Source organism: Amblyraja radiata, chromosome 15 (assembly GCF_010909765.2).
Source record: "Amblyraja radiata isolate CabotCenter1 chromosome 15, sAmbRad1.1.pri, whole genome shotgun sequence".
NCBI lineage: Eukaryota > Metazoa > Chordata > Chondrichthyes > Rajiformes > Rajidae > Amblyraja > Amblyraja radiata.
The window spans coordinates 43,272,419-43,295,356 of NC_045970.1; the positions used below are offsets into that span (position 1 = coordinate 43,272,419).

General features: G+C 42.6%; 1 protein-coding gene across 5 annotated transcripts in view; it reads left to right on the forward strand.

The window, feature by feature from the left end:
* The window catches only part of jmjd1c (jumonji domain containing 1C), a 120,277-nt gene that overhangs the window by 41,269 nt on the left and 56,070 nt on the right, over positions 1-22,938 (forward strand). For 4 of the 5 annotated variants that reach the window (XM_033034273.1, XM_033034275.1, XM_033034277.1 and 1 more), the window contains exon 3: positions 11,491-11,604. The exons of the other annotated variant lie outside the window; for it this stretch is intronic. In XM_033034273.1, the coding sequence (XP_032890164.1) occupies positions 11,491-11,604 (114 nt within the window). The remainder of the gene's footprint in view (positions 1-11,490; positions 11,605-22,938) is intronic. 5 annotated transcript variants of the gene reach the window in all.

Consider the following 22,938-nt stretch of genomic DNA (forward strand, 5'->3'; position numbering starts at 1 on the left):
GCCTGGGGGTCAGTGTCCCGTTGGTCCTGACGTCTCCGGTGACTGGCACTGACCTGCTGGTATCGCCGACGTGAAGACAGTGCAAAGCCCCCGCGCCGGTGCAATGAGCGGGGAGCTGGAGAGGGGAGGGAAGGGGTCACACACATGGCCGGGAAGCAGAGGGGTGAAACTGAAGGGAGCGACAATCTGCTGCTGCCTGCCCGCTGAGTTAAAACGTTCCCACGCAAGACTCACGATACACTGTGTATCGTGAGTCTACCGTGGGAACTTTTTAACTCAGCGGGCAGGCAGCAGCATATTGTCAATTATTAACCCTCCCGCGCAATATACCCTCACCTTCTCTTTTATGAATGGGGATTTAGTTCCCCTTTCTTCGAGGACCGACCGGAGGTTCCGCTGTCACCTCTGCGGGCCGCCCTCGGTGAACGTTTTCAAGGACCTTTCTTCAAGGACCGAAAAAATGTCCGCTATTCGGAGGTTTTCGTTATTTGGATCTTCGGATAAAAGGTTGTGCACCTGTACTGAATTGTGAATCCATTTTTGAAATTGTGAATTTATATTTCTTGAATTTGATTCAATTATATTCTTATAACTATAAAACTCTAATCTTGTGTGTGTGTGTATTTATTTATTTGTTTATGTGTTTTCACATCTTTTCGAAAAAACGACACGCAAACGGGATAATTTGTAGATATTCTGGTAGAGATTTCAGAGTCTGAAATCGGCTTCCCTGAAAATTTTGTGCTTTATGTCTTTAGTTATTAATTAAAATGTTCACAAATCCAATCAAACTTTGAAATCAAAACACCTTTTTTTCGCTGATAACATGACAATGGATCTGCCTGCCTGCCGTCCGCTCGCGCTGCGACTGACGTCACCTCCCACTCCTCCCTCCTCCCCCCCCCGTTGTTCAAAAGTCGCCCTGTCGACTGAAGACCAAAGATCACAGCTGAAGACTGCGTCGGCCCAACCGGCGCTCCTTTGGTCGACACTCACTCGCTTGCCTGTCCGCTCACGCCTCGGCTCAGGTCTCTCCCCCTCCCCTCTCTCCCCTCCCCTCTCTCACCCCCTCTATCTCCCCCCCTCTCTCTCCCCCCTCACTCTTCCCCTCACCCCCCTCTCTTCTTCTCCCCCCCTCTCTTCTCTCCCCCCCTTACCAACAGAGCCACCCCACCCCGTCTGCCCACCTGTCTGTCTTTTCAATTGGACGTATAACCCTGAATATTCAGTTCCCAGCTCTAATCCTTTTGCAGCCAAGTCTCTGTAATTCCCACAACATCATAAGTGCCAATTTCTAACTGAGCCTCAAGCTCATCCACTTTATTTCTTATACTTTGCGCATTCACATATAACACTTTTAATTTGGTATTCACCTCCCCTCTCACACCGGTTCCTATCTCACCTGACCTTACTCTCTTATCCCTTCTTGAACTTTCTGTCCCATTAATTCGGGTGCCTTTCGTAACTTTTCCTGTACTCTCTTCCCCTTTAACTCCATCCATCCTTATGCTCCCAATTTGTCAACCCCTCCCCCCTGCTAATTAGTTTAAACCCACCCGTGTAGCACTAGCAAACCTGCCTGCCAGAATGTATTTTTGGACTTGATGAACTTTACAAAATAAACCGCACAAGAACACGAGAAATTCTAATTCAACTTCCTTTTATAAAGACAGCTCAAACGAGGCGGAAGAGGGCAGTCCTTCAAACTAAAATCCAAATCACAGGTGACTTGTTACCTTTTACCAAGTTACCTTTTGTACAAGCCACCCCTACCCCAGAAGAGACCCCAGTGGTGTATAAATCTAAATCCCTGCTTCCTGCACCAGCCCCTCAGCCACACATTCAGGTCCCCTTTCTCGCTGTTCCTGCCCTCAACCCCCACCCTGCCCTCAACCCCACCCTGCCCTCAACCCCACCCCCTGCAAGCGCACTCATTTCTTCTCTCCCCTTCCATAAATACTCCTTCTCTGGCTGCACATCCTTATCTCGCACCTTTTGTCTTTTCATCTTTGCTGCTCGTTCAACCATCGACGTATCAAAACCTCCTCTCACTGGTGTTGACCTATAACAGACCTGGATTTTTGTCCTGTCCCTCCTTTTCATTCTCTCTCTCCGCCCCATTCATTGACAAAGGGTCTCAACTCCAAAACATCTTTACCATGTTCTCCAGAGATGCTGCCTGACCGGCTGAGTCACTCCTGCACTTGTCTTTTTCTGCCCACACAGTATTGTTGACTTTGAAAGCCTCTTGCCTCTGCATGCCAACATTTAGGCCGGTTACTCCACAGTACCTTATATTTGTACCTTTGTAACTGTCAGCGTAGGTAGCTGCTAATTGTATACATTGTGTATGCAAGCAAATAATCTCACTGTGCCTCATCACATGTGACAATAAAGTATTCCTATTCTTATATTTGTGTGTGTTTTTTTTAAAGAACAAGAACCCCGAATAAAAGACAATTAACAGTAGGTCAGATAGCATTTGTTAAATAAGACATGCTCTAATGTGATTCTTTTCATTAGCGAATGAATTGTTACGCGAGGGTATAATGTTGGCAAGGAAACCAACTGCGAATTGCACAAGAGTAGACATTAATCTGGGTTTTATCTGCTGCAGCCAGTGAACGCCTCCTTCCGAATATCTCTTGGTTACACTGAGTAATCATTAACATGACTCATGCTGGAAGTGACTGTTTTGCCACCACCTGTGACTTGGATTTTAGTTCGAAGCACCGCCCTCTTCCGCCTCGTTTGAGCTGTCTTTATAAAAGGAATTCGAGTTGCTTGTGTTCTTGTGCGGTTTATTTTGTAAAGTTCATCAAGTCCAAAAATACAAATCATGGCGCAAAGCTTTTCGTTTAAATATATTTATTTTTCCGCTTATCTGTTTTGGACGGCTGATTAAATTATCAGTATTAGGGTAATGTTCGTGACCTAGATCTTTACACGGAGTGCAAACCAAAGATCCTATAGCAAGCAGGTCGCAGGGTTTACTATTTGTTAACACCGTGTAATAGTGACAAAGGAAAAGATCACTGATCCGTCTCTGCACAATCTGCATTCGGGCATGAAAGGAGGGAGAAGATTCTCTCGGAGCAGAGGTACTTCCTTGCAAAACAATTCTCGCGTATGTTACTTGCGGTTTGATATGTTAGATACTGAATCGCTGGAAAGTGAAGGCTTCAACTGTTCTGCACTTTAAACAGAAATGTTAATCGATCCAGCGACTAAACGTGTACTATCTTTTAACGATTATACCAATCTGTAATCGTGGGCGTCTGGTCTGTTCTCACTTCACCGACAGTTTGAAGATAATTTTTTTGGAAGGAATTTTTTTTCCTCTCGGATATTCTTGTTCATGGATTGGAGTGGGGTTTTAATCGAGTGATTACAGTGGATTATCTCTCAATACTGCTTTGACACTGTTGAAGAAAAATATCTCGGCGAGGCTGATTTATTTAACATAGCACCAGTTATCCTGCGTCCAAAAATGAACGCTATTCAAATTTAGTTCTTAAGCACATAAAGGAAGTTATCATGTTTCACATGTGAGGATTGATAAGAGATAAAAATGGGAGTACAAATTTCAATGTAACCTTAAATTGCTGAAGCGTAACCTTGATGTGCTGATTGATTGGCTGGACAGCCGGACTTCGAAATTTCAACATGTTTGGATAAAGCGATTGCTCTGTTGTGGCTAAGGATTACCATTTCTTTTGCCAGTGAACATTGACGAATTTATTGTATTTTAGTTGTGGGAAGAAATATTAAAAGTCACCACACAGCACATATGTTAACAATTTATATTTACTTCCTACTTCGGTCAGCAAGAGTCAATATTTTCTTGTTTACTGAAAGTTTTGTAATTGGGTAATCGGGAATGGAGACACAAAACACCAAATCATGACAGTACACAAAAATGCTGGAGAAACTCATTTCTGGACTGCTCTCATTGCCGTAGTTCCTGTAAAATAGCAATTTTCAATGTGGTAAATCTGAAATTGTGTTGACATTAAGTTGAAACATTAAAAAAAAATTACAGTAAGAATTGATTGGTTTTGCAGTTTTCTTGTAAATGAAATGTGGTACTGCACCAAGCCCAAAACGGGATACAGTTGTTGCAGACATTTCCACAGTCATAGTATCATGTATGCCATAACGAATGCACAGGTCATGCAAATCTGGGTGTCTGACTGGGTTACTCCAGTTGCATTATGGGTAAGACTCCATTACGATCTGATGTGTTAATGGCAATGTGTGTGGACAAGCACAAATTATTTTTAGTTGTAAACTTCGAAGCTGGATTTTTGTGGTATTTGTAGCTTGGAGACATGTCATGATTTGGTGTTTAAGAAGGAACTGCAGATGCTGGAAAATCGAAGGTACACAAAAATGCTGGAGAAACTCAGCGGGTGCAGCAGCATCTATGGAGCGAAGGAAATAGGCAACGTTTCGGGCCGAAACCTTTCTTCAGATTGAAGAAGGGTTTCGGCCCGAAACGTTGCCTATTTCCTTCGCTCCATAGATGCTGCTGAACCCGCTGAGTTTCTCCAGCATTTTTGTGTACTGTCATGATTTGGTGTTTTGTGTCTCCAAAGATGATTTAATCACAAAAAAACAATGCATCATTTTACCTTTGTTAGTTCTCAACTTGAGACATACTGACATATCTCAGTGATTACTTAAAAAGTTTTTTATTCAAGTTTTAAAGCTAGGGGTGTTACTGGCAGGGCTAACATTCTTACACATTTACTATTAGAACACGGACAGTACAGCGTAAGAACAGGTCGATGCAATAGAACTTTACTTATCCCAGGAGGGAAATTGACCTGCCAACAGTCATAAAGACACAAAATCCATGAAACATGAAATTAAAGTGACGAGTGGAAAGGATTGGAGATGTGCAAAGATTGGGGAGGGAGGGATGGGGGGAGGGGAGTCAGTCAGTCTACCCCACTGCAGAATATCTGTCCCACAATATCTGTGCCGAAAATGATTTCAAGACATCACTTGTCTACCTGCAAATAACCTATCTCTCCATTCCCTGCATATCCATATGCTTATCCAAAAGTATTTTAAATGCCACTAATGTATCTGCTTCAGCCGCTACCTCCGCCAGCGCATTCCAGGAACTCGCCAACTTCTGTGTGGGGAAAAAATAACTTGCTCCTTACATCGCCTTTAAAATTCACTTCTCTTAGCTTAAAGCTATGTGCTCTAGTATTTGATTCTTCCGTACAGGGAAAAATATTCTGACTATATACCCTATCTGTGCCTCTCATAATTTTATATATTTCTATCAAGTCTCCAAAGCCTCCACATCCTTCCTGTAATGAGACGACCAGAATTGCATACAATACTCCAATACTGAATTCAATACTCCAAATGTGGCCTAACCAAAGTCCTATAAAGCTGCATCTTGACTTCCTGACTCTTGCATTCAATACCCCAACCTATGAAAGTAAGTATACTATATGCTTTCTATATATATACCACTATCTACTTGTGACAGTCTTTGTGGTTAGACAATAGGTGCAGGAGTAGGCCATTCGGCCCTTCGAGTCAGCACCGCCATTCAATGTGATCATGGCTGATCATCCACAATTAGTACCCTGTTCCTGCCTTCTCCCCATATCACCAGACTCCACTATTTTTAAGAGCCCTATCTAGCTCGCTCTTGAAAGCATCCAGAGAACCCACCTCCACCGCCCTCTGAGGCAGAGAAATCCATAGACTCGCCACCCTCTGTGAGAAAAGGTGTTTCCTCGTCTCCGTTCTAAATGGCTTACTCCTTATAAATGGCTTTATGTAGCTAAATGGCTACTACACTACTTATGTTTCCACTTTCAGGAGTTACGGTCATGGACCTCAAGTTCCCTCTATACATCAATGTTGTTAAGGGTATGCATTAAGTGTATATTTTGCCCTGACATTCAACATCCCAAAGTGCAACCCTTCACACTTGCTCAGATGAAACTCCATCTTTTTATAGGGTAGTTTATACCCCAGCGGTATGAACATTGACTTCCAATTTCAGGTAGTCCTTGCTTTCTCCCTCTTTCCCCTCCCCTTTCCAGCTCTCCCTCAGCCCACTGTCTCCACCTCTTCCTTTCTTCTTCCCGCCCCCATCACCCCCACATCAGTCTGAAGAAGGGTCTCGACCTGAAACGTCACCTATTCCTTTGCTCCATTGATGCTGCCTCATCCACTGAGTTTCTCCAGCATTTTTATCTACCTTCGATTTTTCCAGCATCTACAGATCATGCAAGCTACACATCCCTTATGTAGTCCAGTCCAGATCTTCATCCCTACCCTGGACACACCGGTCCTATTTGTCAGTGCGTCACTCTCTCGCTTTAGATTTGATGCCGACTCGGGGATGAAACCATGTTGTGTTCCCTCCGCTTGTACTGTAATAATGACTATGAGTTATAACCTCTATGTGTGAGTTGTGATCATTCAATACCAATGCGTCCACGATTTCTCGAGCCACCTCCTTGAGTAGCCTGGGATGCAGACCATCAGGCCCTGGGGTTTTATCAGCCTTCAGTCCCATCGGTCTATCCAACACCATTTCCTGACTAATATGAATTTCCTTCAGTTCCTCCTCCACCTAGGTCCACTGTCCCAAGTACGCCTGGAAGATTGTTTGTGTCTTCCTAGTGCGTCCACTGTCCCAAGTACGCCTGGAAGATTGTTTGTGTCTTCCTAGTGCAGACAGAACCAAAGTATCGGTTCAACTCGTCTGTCATTTCCTTGTTCCCCATAATAAATTCACCGTTTTCTGTATTCAAGGACTCACATTTGTCTAATTTTTGCATCTTCACATTCCTAAAGAAGCTTTAAGTATCCTCCTTTATATTCTTGGCTAGCTTACCTTTGTACTTCATCTTTTCTCCCCATATTGCCTTTTTAGTTACCTTCTGTTGATCTTTAAAAGTTCCCCAATCTTCTGGCTTCCCGCTCATCTTTGCTACATTATACATCGTATCTTTTATTTTTATATTGGATGGTGTAAAACTTGGTTTCATTGGAACTGCACATTTTGGTAATTAGAAAGTACTGCAAGCTTGTTGCTGATTGTACTTTTTAGTTGGTGGAAAGTCATTGAGTGTCAGGAGGATAGTCACTTATTTGCCACAGGCGATATCTAGCGTGAGACTTGCTGCAATTCCCACAATATTAATGTATTTGACTCTGGGATTAAGATGTACTGAACTTAAATTTGAACAAGAAAATGCAGGAAATACTGAATGGATTTCAGTATTTCCAAGAAAAAACTTCTTACACTGAATTACAACACTCACGGCTTGGTCTCAATTACTACCCGTGTGAATGAATTGGTCAGATTCACTCTGCTGTTAAGGGGATAATTTTCTTTGAGCTTCGAACTCCGTCCCTCCTTGCGATGAATGTTCCTAGATTGTCTCTGTAGTCTCGGACTGCCCTATTATTTAATTTTTCATTCAATCTTCCAAAGAGAGATTTTGTTCTAATCCAAAGCTCTCACCACTCTGAAGTCTATAATTTCAACTTGCAACTCATCTAAGGACTGAATAAACAAAAGACATCTTTCCTTATCAGGCAACAGAGTTCTTAATCATGTTGTCTGTTGATATTTTTGCTTTTCATCATATAGGCCTTGCAACATGGCCTTTCCCAGACACCTTATCTTCTCAAGGCCACGCTACATAGCCACAAACTTATCTTCAGCCATGCACTCACCACATCTTCGACTCCTCCCCACCTCCCCCGGAGGGAAGGGGAAGACTAATAAATGTATGAACTATTTGTCAGTTCATCTAAATTCCATCAAGCCAATGGTTGTAATACAGTACTGCATGAGAATTGAATCATTGATAGTAATTATTGAAGTTTCATATGTAAAGTTATATATGCCTGGAATTCTACTGCCATTTTCAAGGTCTTATATTGGCAAATGTCAATAGTTCATAATAGGAGGAGGGACCATGAGCCCTCCAGCATAATTGTCATTCCCTCTGCAAGTCTGGAGGACTGAAGGAGTGTGCATCTTTCTTTCTCTGAGTAGTAATTTAAGAAATGTGTGTTTCTTCTGTATGTAACATAGAAAATGACATTATGATATTTTGATTCTACATCTTGTGTATGAAACTACCATTTTGTTGTTAAATGTTGGAAGCTTTTGCTTAAAATGCCTACAATTGAATTATTTTTACATGTGATCAACAACAATCGCAATGATAATATCTTGACTGCTGTATGACTATGATTCTGACAGCATAATAATAATACACTTTATTGTCATTGAAAATACATACAACAAAATTTCAGGCGTACTGCTCCAACGTATCTGATAAATAATAACGAATAACAAAAACGGCAAGAAAACATCATCAGAATGTGCAATGTGCAATATTCACAGTATAGTGTTGTGGCAGTACAAAATATTAGCTATGAGGGCTGTGTGTTCAGTGCAGAGTTCCGAGTGGTGATGGCCTTGGGGTAGAAACTGTTCGTTAATCTTGTGGTGTGTGATTTGATGGACCTGTAACGCTTTCTTGAGGGCAGAAGAGCAAACAAGTGATGTGCGGGATGAGACGAGTCCTTTAGTTTGGGTGATGCCTTCCGCAGGCAACAAGAGCTATAAATCTCTTCCAGGGCCGGCAGGTGTGTGTTGGTGATCTTCTGGGCTGTATTGATGACTCTCTGCAGAGCCTTCTTGTCAATCACAGAACTGTTGCCATACCATACCAGGATGCCATGTGTCAGGTCACTCTCTATGGCGCAACGGTAGAATGACACTAGCAGCTGTTGTGGCAAGTTGACTTTCCTGAGTGATCTTAGGAAGTAAAGCCGTTGTTGTGCCTTCTTTACCAGAGAGTGCGTGTTAGTTGGCCACCTGAGATCTGCTGAGAGGTAGGTGCCCAGGAATCTGAAACTGGAGACTCTTTCTCGGTTTATGTGCAGTGGGGGATGGTCACCCTGCTTCTTTCTGGTCAATGATGAGCTCTTTTGTTTTTTTTGTATTGAGTGCTAAGTGGTTCTCTGAACACCAGCCTATTAACCTCTGTACCTCCTCCCTGTAAGGTGACTCAACGCCCTCAGTGATCAGCCCCGCCCGCCACTGTCCTGTCGTCTGCAAATTTTATGATGGTGTTTGTGCTGTGGGTCGGTATGCAGTCATTGGTATAAAGGGAGCAGAGGAGGGGCTCAGCACACAGCCTTGTGGAGCTCCTGTGCTGAGTGGGGGAGTGGTGGGGTCCTATCCTGACTGACTGCGGCCAGTCCATAAGGAAGTCCTTAATCCATAGGCAGATGTTATGTTCGAAGTCTAGTTTGGAGACCAGCCTACTGGGTATGATTGTGTTGAATGCGGAGCTGTAATCCACAAATAGCAATCGTGCGTATGCTCCCCGTTGTTCTAGGTGGAGCAGTACAGTATGGAGGGCAGTGGCGATGAGTGTCTGGGTGTTGGAGCTGGAGTAGTTGGCATGATCGTCTCTCTCCTCTCATGATGGCCAAAGAAGTGGTTGAGCTGTTCTGCCAGAGAGGCATTGTTGCTGGTGAATGAGTTGGTCTCGTTTTTGTAGTTTGTGATGTGCTGTATACATTGCCATACGCGACGGTAGTCTGAATTGTTGAAGTGACTCTCGATCCTTCGCTTATAGGCTGCTTTGGCATTCCTGATGGCCCTCTTCAGGTCGGACCTGGTCGCACTATACAGCTCTGTGTTGCCGGCCCGAAAAGCCATATTGCGGACATCATGTAGTTTGCTTGTAGGGTGAAATAAACTGAAATGCAAACACAGAATACAGTGAATGCCAGAAATCTGAGATGAAAACATAATCCTTGAAATGTTTTTTAGGTCAGCCAGTTTCTGTGGAGAGGAATACATAGACCCCGAATCAGGTCTTTCAAATCAGCACTTTATAAGAAACTAGACCAAGTGCAGACCCGTTGGGTCTGTTCCCCCAACGTGCGGTTGTGGGGGGGGAGGCGGCATGCAGCGTCACACGCACTAACTATCTCTCTTTCCCCCCCGCACTCTAGAGAGAGAGGAGGGGGGGGGCGGGGGTAGAGAATGAGGGCAGAGAGAGAAGGGGCAGAGACACAGAGAGAGAGGAGGCACAGCAGAGGAGGGGCAGAGGGAAGGGGGGTGGAGGAGGAGGGAAGAGGGAGGGGGGGGGTGGGGGGGAGAAGGGGGGGAGGAGGGGGGGAGATGGGGAGAGGAGGGGGAGAGAGAGGAGGGGGAGAGGGGGGAGAGGGGGGAGCGGGAGGGGGGAGGGGAGGGAGGGGGGGGAGGGGAGGAGGAGAGGGTGGGGGAGGGGAGAGGGAGAGGGGGGAGAGAGGAAGGGGGGGGGAGAGAGAGGAGAGGTGAGGGGGAGGGAGAGAGGGGGGGGGGAGAGGGGGGGGGGAGGGAGGGGAGGGGGGGGGAGGGGGGGGGAAGGGGGAGAGGGGGAGGGGGGGAGAGAGGAGGGGGGGGGGAGAGGGGAGGAGAGGGGGGGGGGGGGGAGAAGGGGGGGGGGAGGGAGAGAGGGGGGGAGAGAGAGGGGAGGGAGAGGGGGGGAGAGAGGAGAGGGGGGGGGGAGAGAGGAGGGGGGGGGGAGAGAGGAGAGGGGGGGGAGAGAGGAGAGGGGGGGGGAGAGAGGAGAGGGGGGGGGAGAGGGGAGGGAGAGAAGAGGAGAGGGGGGGAGAGGAGAGGGGGGGGGGGAGGGGGGGGGGGGGGAGGGGGGGGGGGGGAGGGGAGGGGGGGGTGGAGGGAAGTGAGGGAGGGGGGGGAGAGAGGAGAGGGGGGGGGGAGAGAGGAGAGGGAGGGGGGGAGAGAGGAGGGGGGGGGGGAGAGGAGGGGGGGGGGGAGAGAGAAAGAAAGAGAGGGAAAGAGAGAGAGAGAGAGAGAGAGAGAGGTGGGGAGAGAGAGAGTGCCTTTTTACTTCAACCCAAACCCAAACAACCATTTGCAGGCAGTGCTTTTTTACTTCAAACTAACCATATATTCATTTTCAAACCACATTAAGGGTACTCACAGTGATGTAGACATTTGTTCAGTGTCATTCACAGCTCAGAGTGACAGACTAATTGACAGAGCTCCACCTTGCAGAGACTAATTGAGGCACACCACTTCCTGGTTTTATAATCCCTCCCCCTCCCCCCAGCAGGGGCAGCAGAGAGAATGGTGAATTTTGTAAAAACATTAATATCTCTGTCATTTTTAATCGACGGGAAAAATCCTCGGCACACATGCGCCGGAGGGGGGCTCTGAGCGAGGTGGCCAAAAATGACGGCCGTAGGTGGCGGCGTTCTCTCGGAAATCGCAGCACAGACGGCCAAAAGCGGTCAAGAACAGAGATTTAGTAATATAGATCATTGTATATTTCTTGAGATTTTACATGATATTTTAATTAAAGTGGCTTACCATGCTTTTATTTAATTTTGTAATCTCTGCCAAAAATGTTAAGTTGAACTGCTGAATCAATTAAGCCAAGTAAATTTGTGTCTTGTTTTGTTTAGACATTCAAGTCTGTTGTGGGAAAGACTGTGCTTCATTTACTGATCGCAGTGGAATTCTTTGTGGATAAACAACTGAATTTTATACCTGGGGATAGTGCCTTCCAGGTCTACCAGGTAGGACTGTGTTCATTTTTTTAAATAAATGATGAAATATTTCATTTTCTTTGTCAAATTATAAAATTCAATTTGGAAAAATGGAAAATTATCTGATTTTGACTATTACAATCCTTTCAATCTTATTGTGTTAATAATTCTGCAAGCTAAGGCACATATCATTGACCTTCTTTCAGTAATACAACCCCAACTTAGACAATAGACAATAGGTACAGGAGTAGGCCATTTAGCTCTTTGAGCCAGCACGCCATTCAATATGATCATGGCTGATCATCCACAATCAGTACCCTGTTCCTGCCCTCTCGCCATATCCCCTGACTCCGCTATCTTTGAGTTCTATCTAAATATCTCTTGAAAGCATCCAGAGAATTGGCCTCCACTGCCTTCTGAGGCAGAGAATTCCACAGATTCACAACGCTCAGGGTGAAAAAGTTTTTCCTCATCTCCGTTCTAAATGGCCTACCTCTAACTTGCCGTTTCCTTTCCCAGTTGACAGTTGTATTGAAGTTAACCTTGCCAATCATCTTTGGTCTTATCATCATTGTTTGTGTGAACTCTGCCAGTTGACCCACTTCTGCATCCAGAGTACACATTTGCGATGAATCAAGGCTCTTCATTTCCAATATTTTATTGACAGTGATAAAATTGACTAATATATCATTCATGAATAACAACATCTTGCTGTTCTTTGTCCATCCTAACATGGTTTTTAGAAACATGTTCTGGTATTATTTCTTAAATTGCCTCAATCATAGCATCAAGTTGCACAATATTCTTAATACACATTGTTCATCAAACATTTTACCCTACAATGTTATTACATGTTCCCATTATGTTTCACCCCATTTAAACTTTAAAGGCCTTTTGCTAATACAACTCTCTTCCCTCCACACACCTTCACTTACTGATTTCTACCTCAAATTATCTTCTCAACCTTTTCTCCAAGGCACCTTTAGTCCTTCTCTCTGTCTCAATTTTCTGTATTAATTAATATCTTGCACCCATATTCAAGAATACCCTGGCCCTTCCTTTGGCAACTTTCTTATATCTTTCACTATGTATTTCTCGACTACTAACTTAATGCAAAAAGTATTTATAACTGTAGTTACATTTCTAACAAGAACTGTTAATGTTATAATCAATTATTTGCTGTATTAGGTTACCATTAAATCCAGCAAAATATTTATTCACCCATTTACTAACTACATCCATTTGCTCTCTCAAATTCCAGTTTGCACGCAGCTGGCAAAATGATACTTCATTATTTAAGGCTTGACCAGGATTGCTCCCTGTGCTATGAAGTAGTGAGTTTAGAAAGGTTGAACAGCTAAATGTATGACTAAGTGGCTGGTGTAGGGGACATAGTTTGAGAAAGAATTTTGCAGTAGAAATCTGCTTGGGAGTGTGTGTGGAGAGTTTTATTTTTTTTTAAATGTTAAAAGTTTAAATGGGTTGGAACATAATGGAGATATACATTAAAGTAGGATAACATGTTTGAAGAACAAAGTAGAGATATTTTTAAAATGTAAGGAGACCTAAAATGCTGGAGTAACACAGCGAGACAGGCAGCATTTCTGGAGAGAAGGGATGGGTGACGTTTCAGGTCGAGACCCTTCTTGTGTGTGAAGGGTAATGAGGGGAATAGATAAATGGGTCTTGTACCCAGAGTAAGGTGAGATGTGAAAGATTTAATAGGTGTATATATGGAACATGCTGCCAGAAGTAGTGGTAGAGGCAGATAAATAAGTTTTTAAAAAAGCGTTTCCATGCTGAATGTCTATGATAACATCAAGCTATATTGCTGGAGCCTTCGCACTTCTGCCTCATTCACCTGCTCTTTTGAATCACCCTGAAAAGATAATGACACGTTCTTTATCCCCTATGGGCACCTTCTTAACCACCTTCTTAAATATTCTCTTTTGCGTACTTCACCTGCACTTCTGAACAAGTTTTAGATTAGAGATACAGCATGCAAACAGGCCATTCAGCCCAATTAGATTAGATTAGATTAGATTTACTTTATTAATCCCCTTATTCAGGGGAAATTCAGATGTCCTTGCAGCACACTAATAAAAATACAACATAGCATTCAAGAAGTTCAACACCAAAACACAAAAACATCCCCCCACAGTGGTTCCCACTGTGGGGGAAGGCACAAAGTCCAGTCCCCAATGACTCCACGCCGACCATCAATCACCCATTCACTAGTTCTATGTTTATTCCACTTTTGCATCCACTCTACACATTCAGGGAAGTTTTAAAGAGTCCATTTAATCTCCAAACCACACATCTTCGGGATATGAAAGGAAACCAGAGAGTAAACATGTGATCTCAGGGAGAACATGCAAACTCCACACACTGTATCTGAGGTCGGGAATGAACCAGGTCTCTGCCACTGTGAGGCTGCAGATCAATCAGCTGTGCTACCGTGCTGCACATAAGTATGAACTCATGGGCTTCTTTATAAGATTCAGATCATCTGTTAGGATGATGCTTATTTTTCCTAACATTATCTCTTGCCAAACTAGATTTTGCAAATGCCATTGCAAAACAGTGTAATTGAGTATAATCCCTTCCTATCCTTTTATTCCGTTTTCTTATTTTTTCCTATAAGACGTGTATTTCTGGTTCCCTTAAAATCTAATGTCTCACCTTACATTTTCGACCTTTCCACGAACACATTCTTTCTGAAGAAATGACGTGCATCTATTCCTGAAGTACACTATTCCATCTCCATTTTTATTCTCAAGTTCTTGAATGTGCCTGGTCTTTTATATGTCTTTACCAGTCATTTGAATCTTTTCAGTTTGCCATACCTGTATATTTTGCTTTTCGTGCTTCCATCTTTACAACAATTATGTAAAAAATTAATCCACATATTTGAATCACGTTTCTAAAGACATTGATTTTTATTAATTTTTAACTTGCAAAACAAAAATGAAATTATCCATATTTAATGACCAATATGTTCAATACTGGCTTAATATAGGGCATTATTAAAGGCAATTCTGGAAGATTTACACACGGTGTTTGTTTGAATGAGTTGTTAAAGATGTTAAACTGGGCATGATTTATAGTTCAGAAAAGTGCTGAAATGATGCTTTTCAAATTAAAATTTTCATTTCAAAAGGGCATGCTTTTGAAATTTCCTGAATGACTTTTTATTCTGAATAGAATTTATCTGCATTGTTATTTGCACTATAATCAATGCCGCCAATGAAGGCCTCTCTTTGGGGCCTAATGTATAATCATTGTCCTATTTGATTCAAAGGGTGAAAGGGCTCCCAAACTATGGATTATTTTCTATAGTTTTATAATCCTAAATTTAAGGCACCTTTCAGTCTCTTGATGGACAAGATTTTATCCTTTGCCCTATGGACCAAGTAATTCTACGATAAGTGTTTTCATAACATGAATTGGATGGAACGTGATTGATGAATTAAGGACCACTGTTTGCATTAAACTGGCCGAATTGGTTATATTGCCATTTCTATTGGGAACTAAATAAACACTTAAAAATTACTTCTACTACTCCCTGCAGTAAGTAGTCAGATATCATCATCTCTTGATTGATTGAAAGATACTGCACAGAAACGGGCCCTTCGGCAACCGAGTCCACGTTAACTATCAACCACCCGTTCATACTAGTTCTGTGTTATCCCAAACAATTATTTTTATAAAGCGTTTTTTCTATAATCAAAGTTTGTTGGGAACATTTCTATCGCATTATAGCAGAACAGGTATATTTTACTTCATTTGGCAGATTATTTTAGTTTAAATCTTATTACCTTTATTTTTGAAACTAACTTCCACCAGGAAATCGTCAATGGAACTTTCAACATTTGCAAATTATGCCAGGAGAGAAAGTGTGAGTAGAATGGTAATTGGGCAGATCATAAGTAAAATCATAAGTAAAATATTAGAAACCAATAGAAAGAAAAATCAATGTAAATATTGACTGCTGCCTCACAGCTCCAGTGGCCCTGGTTTTAAAGTGAGATGGACCCTGGTTCGTCTTGTGGCTCCAGAGTCTATGATAGATGCTGGTTCTATCCTGACCTGCTGTTTTGTGGTGATTGCATGCTCTGCCTGTGACATTGTGACAGAATAAAAATTGAATTAGTGCAAAGGGGATGGTTGATAATCGATGTGGACTCAGTGGGCTGAAGCTGTGTCTCATTGTGACTCTTTAATTCGATGACTTTATAAAATGTAAGAAAAACAGAAAATTGGGAAGGGAGAATAGAATAAAGGTAGAGGAGTTGGTTTAAAAAAAATGCATGTCTTCACTACCACCTTTGGTAACTTACTTGGAATGAATTGTCATTAGAAGGCACTTGAACAGGTACTTGATAAAAAAAAGATGTCAAGGGATGCAGACCTAATGTGGGCAAATGAGATTAGCATAGACAGACATCGTGGTTGGCATGGACAAGGTAGGTCCTAAAGGTCATGTCTATGCTTTGTGCTTCTATGAAAATTGCCGAGTTTTAAAAATAAATGGTTTCCTGTGCTTGCTCAAGTAGACAAGGATGATTGTAGTTGGTCGATTGATACAATGTATCAATCAGATGAGGGACTTGGCTTTGTAAGAGAAAGGCATTTTATGGCATTTCTATCCCAGTAATAGGAGTGATTAATTATGGCAACAAAGCTGGGGTGGATAAGTTCATGTTCACTGCCAATGCTTAGCTTGCAGATTTATACAGCTGGCAGCATGCCTGAATGATCGACCAAAGAGTATGTGTCTCTTTCACAAACAACATGATTGCTGAAATTGTACATGATTTAGTTTGAACATGCAGCACTTTGTCTCGCTTGCAAGATTCTGTTTAATTTAAGTTTTACCTTTTCAATAAATGAGGCTGGTTCCATTGTTCAAGGGAAATACCACAGATTTAGTTGCTATTTCTTACTACCTGGTTTGTTGATTTGAATTAAAATATCTGACGTTGTTGAGCATATATAACCTATAATCTCCAGGAAACCATTTTTGATGTAAAATACATAGCCAATATTTCTATGAATCCGAGAAAAAAAAATCTCATTTAAGGGAAATACTTAAGTTAGATCTAAAGTTTTCTCAATCAAATTGTTTCTATTATCATAGGAAGGTTCTGCATAAATGAGATTATCATAAGAAGGTTCCATATGAATGTGTATGGGTTGCACATGGGAAGTTGCTGAATCTTATAATATTTAAGAATAAGTCCATGTTATTGAAAATTTGCCAATAAAAGATTAGTCTAATTTAAGAAAGAGCAAGAAGTGAGTCCTTAACCATGATCTGTTGTGTAAGTTCCATGAAGGACAGTTTATGATTGTGATTACTGTGAAAAGTACCACGTGTGCTGAGATTATTCAGCATTTTTATAGTATTGATTTTTTTTTAATGTTGTCTACTAAGTTTGAAGAGTTTTGCAGAGACAGTGTCATATTTTTCCAGTGCTATGCATTGCCTCATTGTAGGCTTTTCAGTTGTCAAAACTATGTAGATAGGGAAACTCATTGCTGCCTGGTGGAATAGGTTTTGTGTTTAGTCTGGGGGTTTCACCTTGAATACTTTTTTCCTCAATCAAACAAAGACTTTGTTGATGCACTGGATGTGATGGTGACACACTCTCCCTACTACTCTAGTTCTCCCCTTTACCCACTGTCTTGCTCTCCCCTTTATCTGCTCCAACGCCCTCCCCCGAAACTGCTCAACCTCCCTCCCCCTTGGTCCCTTCTGCTGCCTTTCGCCTCAGCCCCCTCTCTTGTTCGCCTATCCCGTTCCTTCTAGCCCTCAAAATGCGCATAGTAATCCAGTATTAACGAACACCAAATATAGACACAAAAAGCTGGAGTAACTCAGCGGGATCGGCAGCATCTCTGGAGAGAAGGAATGGATGACGTTTCGGGTTGAGACCCTTCTTCAAACTGGTTAGGGATAAGGGAAACGAGAGATATAGACGGTGATGTGGAGAGATAAAGAGAGATGAATGAAAGATATGCAAAAAAAGTGACGATGACAAAGGAAGCAGGCCATTGTTAGCTGTTTGCAGGGTGAAAATGAGAACCTAGTGCGACTTGGGTGGGGGAAGGATAGAGAGAGAGAGGGAAAGGGAGAGGGAACTGAAGTGAGAGAAATCAATATCCATCCCACTGGGCTGTAAGCTTCCCAAGCGAAATATGAGAGGCTGTTCCTCCAATTTGCGTTTAGCCTCACTCTGACAATGGAGGAGACCCAGGACAGAATGGTCTGTGTAGGACCCAGGACAACAAGTTGAAGAACATCAAACTGCAGGGCAGGTGATCTGCAGCACATTGTTCTCAACCAGTTTACAGATTTTAACAGCTTGAAACTTAAAACAAAAATAGTCCTTAAGTTGAGACTTTTCCAAAATGTGTCCATAAAATGTCTTTAGGATTTCCTTGCCAAGAAGAACCTATTGATCCAATGATGACGAGGAGGATGAGATTGATGTGGCTTGGGGAAATGTATTGAAAACTATGAGATGCATTGCCAATTATCTTGTTGATTAACATCAATCAATGTAAAAGGGTAATGCGATACTATCATCAGACGGGATACGTTTATGGAACCTGTAGTATGTTATTTGTGGTAAGAAGAGGACTGAATGAATCAATGGTAATAGCAAGACTTACTAAAGATACATTGAGGTTGGAAAAATGTTTGTTATATTTTATGGTGTAGAGGAAAGGCACAGGAAAGAACATAAGACATAACAAGTGAAAGAGAGGAAAATTCCCCCTTGTCCTCACCTCCCCCCCCCCCCCCCTACCAGCCATCACATACAACAGATAATCCTACGACATTTTCGCCACCTCCAATGGGATCCCACCACTGGCCACATCATCCCATCTCCTCCCCTTTCGGCTTTCCGCAGAGACCACTCTCTCCGTAACTCCCTGGTTTATTCATCCCTTCCCACCCAAACTGCCCCCTCTCTTGGTACTTTCCCTTGCAACCGCAGGAAATCAAAGACAAAGTCAAATTTATTCGTCACATGCACCCGAAGGTTCAGTGAAATTAATTTGCCAGCAGCGATACACTTAAAAAGAACACACAATAGAATTTAACACAAACATCCACCACAGCATTCTTCACTGTGTTGGAAGGCAATAAAGTTCAGTCATTCCTCCTCCTTTGTTAATCCGTGGTTGGGGCCATAAACACTCCGTAGTCGCCGCTACGGACAGCCCGATGTACAGGCCCTCTCGTCGGGATGATTTAAACTCCGACGTCTGGACCGCGGCTCGGAGTGCCCGAATCGGCCTTTTCCTACCGGAGACCACAGCTTCAGGATGCTACACTTGTCACTTTACCTCCCGCCTTGACTCCATCCTAGGACCCAAGCAGTGTTTCCAGGTGAGGCAGAGGTTCACCTGCACCTCCTCCAACCTCATCTATTACATCCGCTGCTCTAGGTGTCAGCTGCTCTACATCGGTGAGACCAGGCACAGGCTTGGCGATCGCTTCACCCAACACCTCTGCACAGTTCGCATTAACCAACCTGATCTCCTGGTGACTCAGCACTTCAACTCCCCCTCCCATTCCGAATCCGCCCTTTCTGTCCTGGGCCTCCTCCTTGGCCAGAGTGAGTCCCATTGCAAATTGGAGGAGCAGCACCTCATATTTTGCTTGGGTAGTTTACACCCCCGCGGAATGAACATTGACTTCTCCAATTTCAGGTAGTCCTTGCTTTCTCCATCCTTCTCCTCCCCTTCCCAGCTCTCCCACAGCCCACTGTCTCCGCCTCTTCCTTTCTTCTCCCCGCCCCCCGCCCCCACCCCCACATCAGTCTGAAGAAGAGTCTCGACCCAAAACGTCACCTATTCCTTCGCTCCATAGATGCTGCCTCACCCGCTGAGTTTCTCCAGCATTTTCGTCTACATTCGATTTTTCCAGCATCTGCAGTTCTTTCTTAAAAAATTCAAAGACATGATCAGATTATCACTGACTAGTTCGGCGTGAGAATTTTCATGGCAGATTTGAGTTTAAGTAGATTTTGGAGCTGAATTTGCTTTTGCTTGAAATTATTAAAATTTACAGTACTGTGAAGTTAGAAGTATACATGCTTAAGATATAAAAATATAATTTAACATGGCTTCAGCATATAGTTGAAGCATAATTAAGAATTGACACCCGAGAGTTTGGATTTTTATGTTCATTTTTGTTTGTTTTAAATACTCCTGGAATATTGAAGCATGTTGTCCACACTAAAAAAATATCTGGTCGAAAATAGTACAACTTAAGGTAGTTTGTTGGATTTATGATATAGAAACTGTTACTCCAGCTTAGATTGAGGAACAGGAAACTATGTGAGACAACATGAGGTTTAAAATTAGACCTGTTGCATTATGTTTGAATGATATTTATTTTTTAGAGAAATTAACATAACAGAATCATTGCATTGTTACAGTGCCGGAGAAGCCATTTTTGCCCCTTGAATCTGTCTCAGCTCTTGGTAGCGCAATCTACTAAAGGGCCTGTCCCACTGTACGAGGTAATTTATGAGTTCTCCCGAGTTTCCCCTGATTCGAACTCGGAGAATTACGGTAATATCCGTTCGTAGGTACTCGGGGTTCTCGTGGACATTTTTCACAGTGCTGAAAAAACGTCACGAGTTACCGCGTTTCCCGAGTACCCGCTGTTAGCATTACGAGCCGCTACAAGACATCCACGCGCTCCGACGAAGCCGCTACGTACATTCTGCGTACTTACCACGAGTTTGATTTTTTTTTAAATCTCGGGAGAGCTCTTGAATTACCTCGTACAGTGGGACAGGCCCTTAAGTCTTGTTCCCTACTCTTTCCAGGTTTGCACATAGACTTCAAATATTTAGCTAATTCCTTTTGGACAATTGCAAACTGTACTCTCCCCAGTTTTAGGTAGTGGATTACAGATTGTAACTGCCCATGGTGTAAAACATTTTCCCCATATCATTCTGGATCTTAATTACATTAAATCTGTATTGTCTGACCCTCGACACCTCTCCATTTCCGGATACAGATTGTATTCATTTGTCTTGCTTAAATCTTGTATGGTTGAAGAAATTGTCATTCCCACTTGTTAAAAGCTGACTCAGACTGGATAAATTATGTACTTTAACCTCTGCCAGTTTATCTAAGTATTTAATGAATTTCATGTTTATGCCATCTTTGCTACCTTCCCTTTTGTTGATTCTTGCCAACATCCGCTTGATAAATTTAGCGACAAAGTGTTTATTAACTATTTCAGCCATGACCTTAGTCTCGTTGCAGAGGGAAGTTAGTTAGTCTTAACTAATTAGTCCAAACTCTTTGTACCATTTTCTATTTATGAGCTTGAGACATTTTCAGATCATTTTTACATGAGTCTATCATTTCATCGAGAGTATTTGCTTTTTCACTCTTCTGTGAACTGCTGCTTCACAGCCTGGATGACCCAGTGGGTCACATCTGCAACTGGCAAATTTTAATTCAAAATGGGTAATGCAATGTCCTGATTGGGCTACATGCTGAGCACTAGTGCTGTGAGCTTTCAGTATTCAATCTGCTTCTAATTTGTAATATTAACCTGACTTGTCAAACATTCCCTTTGTCATCTTCATCATACTACCCGTCTCCTTCATCTGTCAAGAGGTTCTGGCTTTGATTGCTGTGACTTTTTGACTCAGTGGGGATTACCTAGACTATATTCACATCATTTTTTTCTTTAAATCCTATATATTGTTTTGCTGTGTGCCAGTATTTTATTTCAATTAACCGGGGACAGTTCTCTCCTCATGCCATTGAAGTTGCCTTTTTTTAGTTGAGAATTTCTCAATTAGATTGCTGTTTGTCCTTGGCCATTGCAAATCTTGATTTACAGTACTATTAGCACTGTATCCCACGTGTTCCCAGACTAACCCTTGGTACATTTCATTCCTAGGAGCACATCCATCACTGTTATCTTCCACTGATTATCCTACAAATTCCGGCCTTTCTTTGTCCTCAAACAATGTTCCTAATAATGTTGGAGTTACCAGTTGCTTTACATCTCTTACCTCATTCTGTAATCTCACACTAGATTTGCAGTTCTACCTCCTTGTCACTATTTGGTGACCAGGAGAAAATACCCAGTTACGCATTGTTTCCTATATTAAACATTATGGGTAGAGCCTTTGTCTCCTGAAGAATATTTCCCATGTCTTCCTTAAGTATGCAGTAACTACTATCACACCTCCTCCCCTTTTTATCCTTCCCTGTCTTTCCTGGACATCTTGTAACTCAAAATATTTATTGCACCAGCTTGCCCATTTTTATTTAGACCCATAGATCAAACCAAAGTTCCTAACGGAAAAATAAAGTTCATTGAATGTTGAATGAATGAATGAAAATTGCCCAACGCATCACCGGTTCCTCCCCCCCCCCACCTCCATTGAGTCTGTCCAAAGCAAGCGTTGTCTGCGAAGGGCGCTCAGCACCGCCAAGGACTGCTCTCACCCCAACCACAGACTGTTTACCCTCCTACCATCCGGGAGGCGCTACAGGTCTCTCCGTTGCCGGACCAGCAGGTCCAGGAACAGCTTCTTCCCTGTGGCTGTTACATTACTCAACACAGTACCTCGGTGATTGCCAATCACACCCCCCCCCCCCCCCGGACACTCCTCCCACCAGGAAATTTTTTAAATAATAATTGCACTACCATGACTGCACGTAAATATATTTATTTATTGCTCATATTCTATGTCGCTCTTCTGGGGAGATGCTAACTGCATTTCGTTGTCTCTGTACTGTACACTGCACAATGACAATAAAGTTTGAGTCTGAATCTGAATATCTTAGTAATCGCCACTACCTCATTTCCCATATCTATTTGCACCTGCAGCTCACCAACATACTACATAACCACAATTTGTGCAGTTGTGCACTACATGCCAAGCTCATCTTTGGCTTTGATGTAGTCCTTACCTGCTCCTTCTTCCTACAGTGCTGCTTCTTCATTGAGCTCTCATTGGAGTCTCAACTATAACAAAGGTGGCTTACATGATTCTGTATAAAGTGGAACATCACTGTATGCAGTTTTCTGCAGGAAGTATAAATTTGGTATGTATATTGGCCTGATGATTTAATACAGGAAGGTGCAAAAAAGACAGAGTCTAAGTTATTGTAGATCATTATGAAATCAAGTGTGATGAGCTGGAACATAAACAACAAAGGAAAGTGGAAGCAGACATTTCAGCCCATCATACCTGCCATGCCATTCGGTAATATTATTGCTAACCTTTTCCCTCTGTGTCATTTTCCTGCACTGACCCCAGAGCCCTTGATTCCTTTTTTGGAAATACATTGAGTGATTCTAATTCA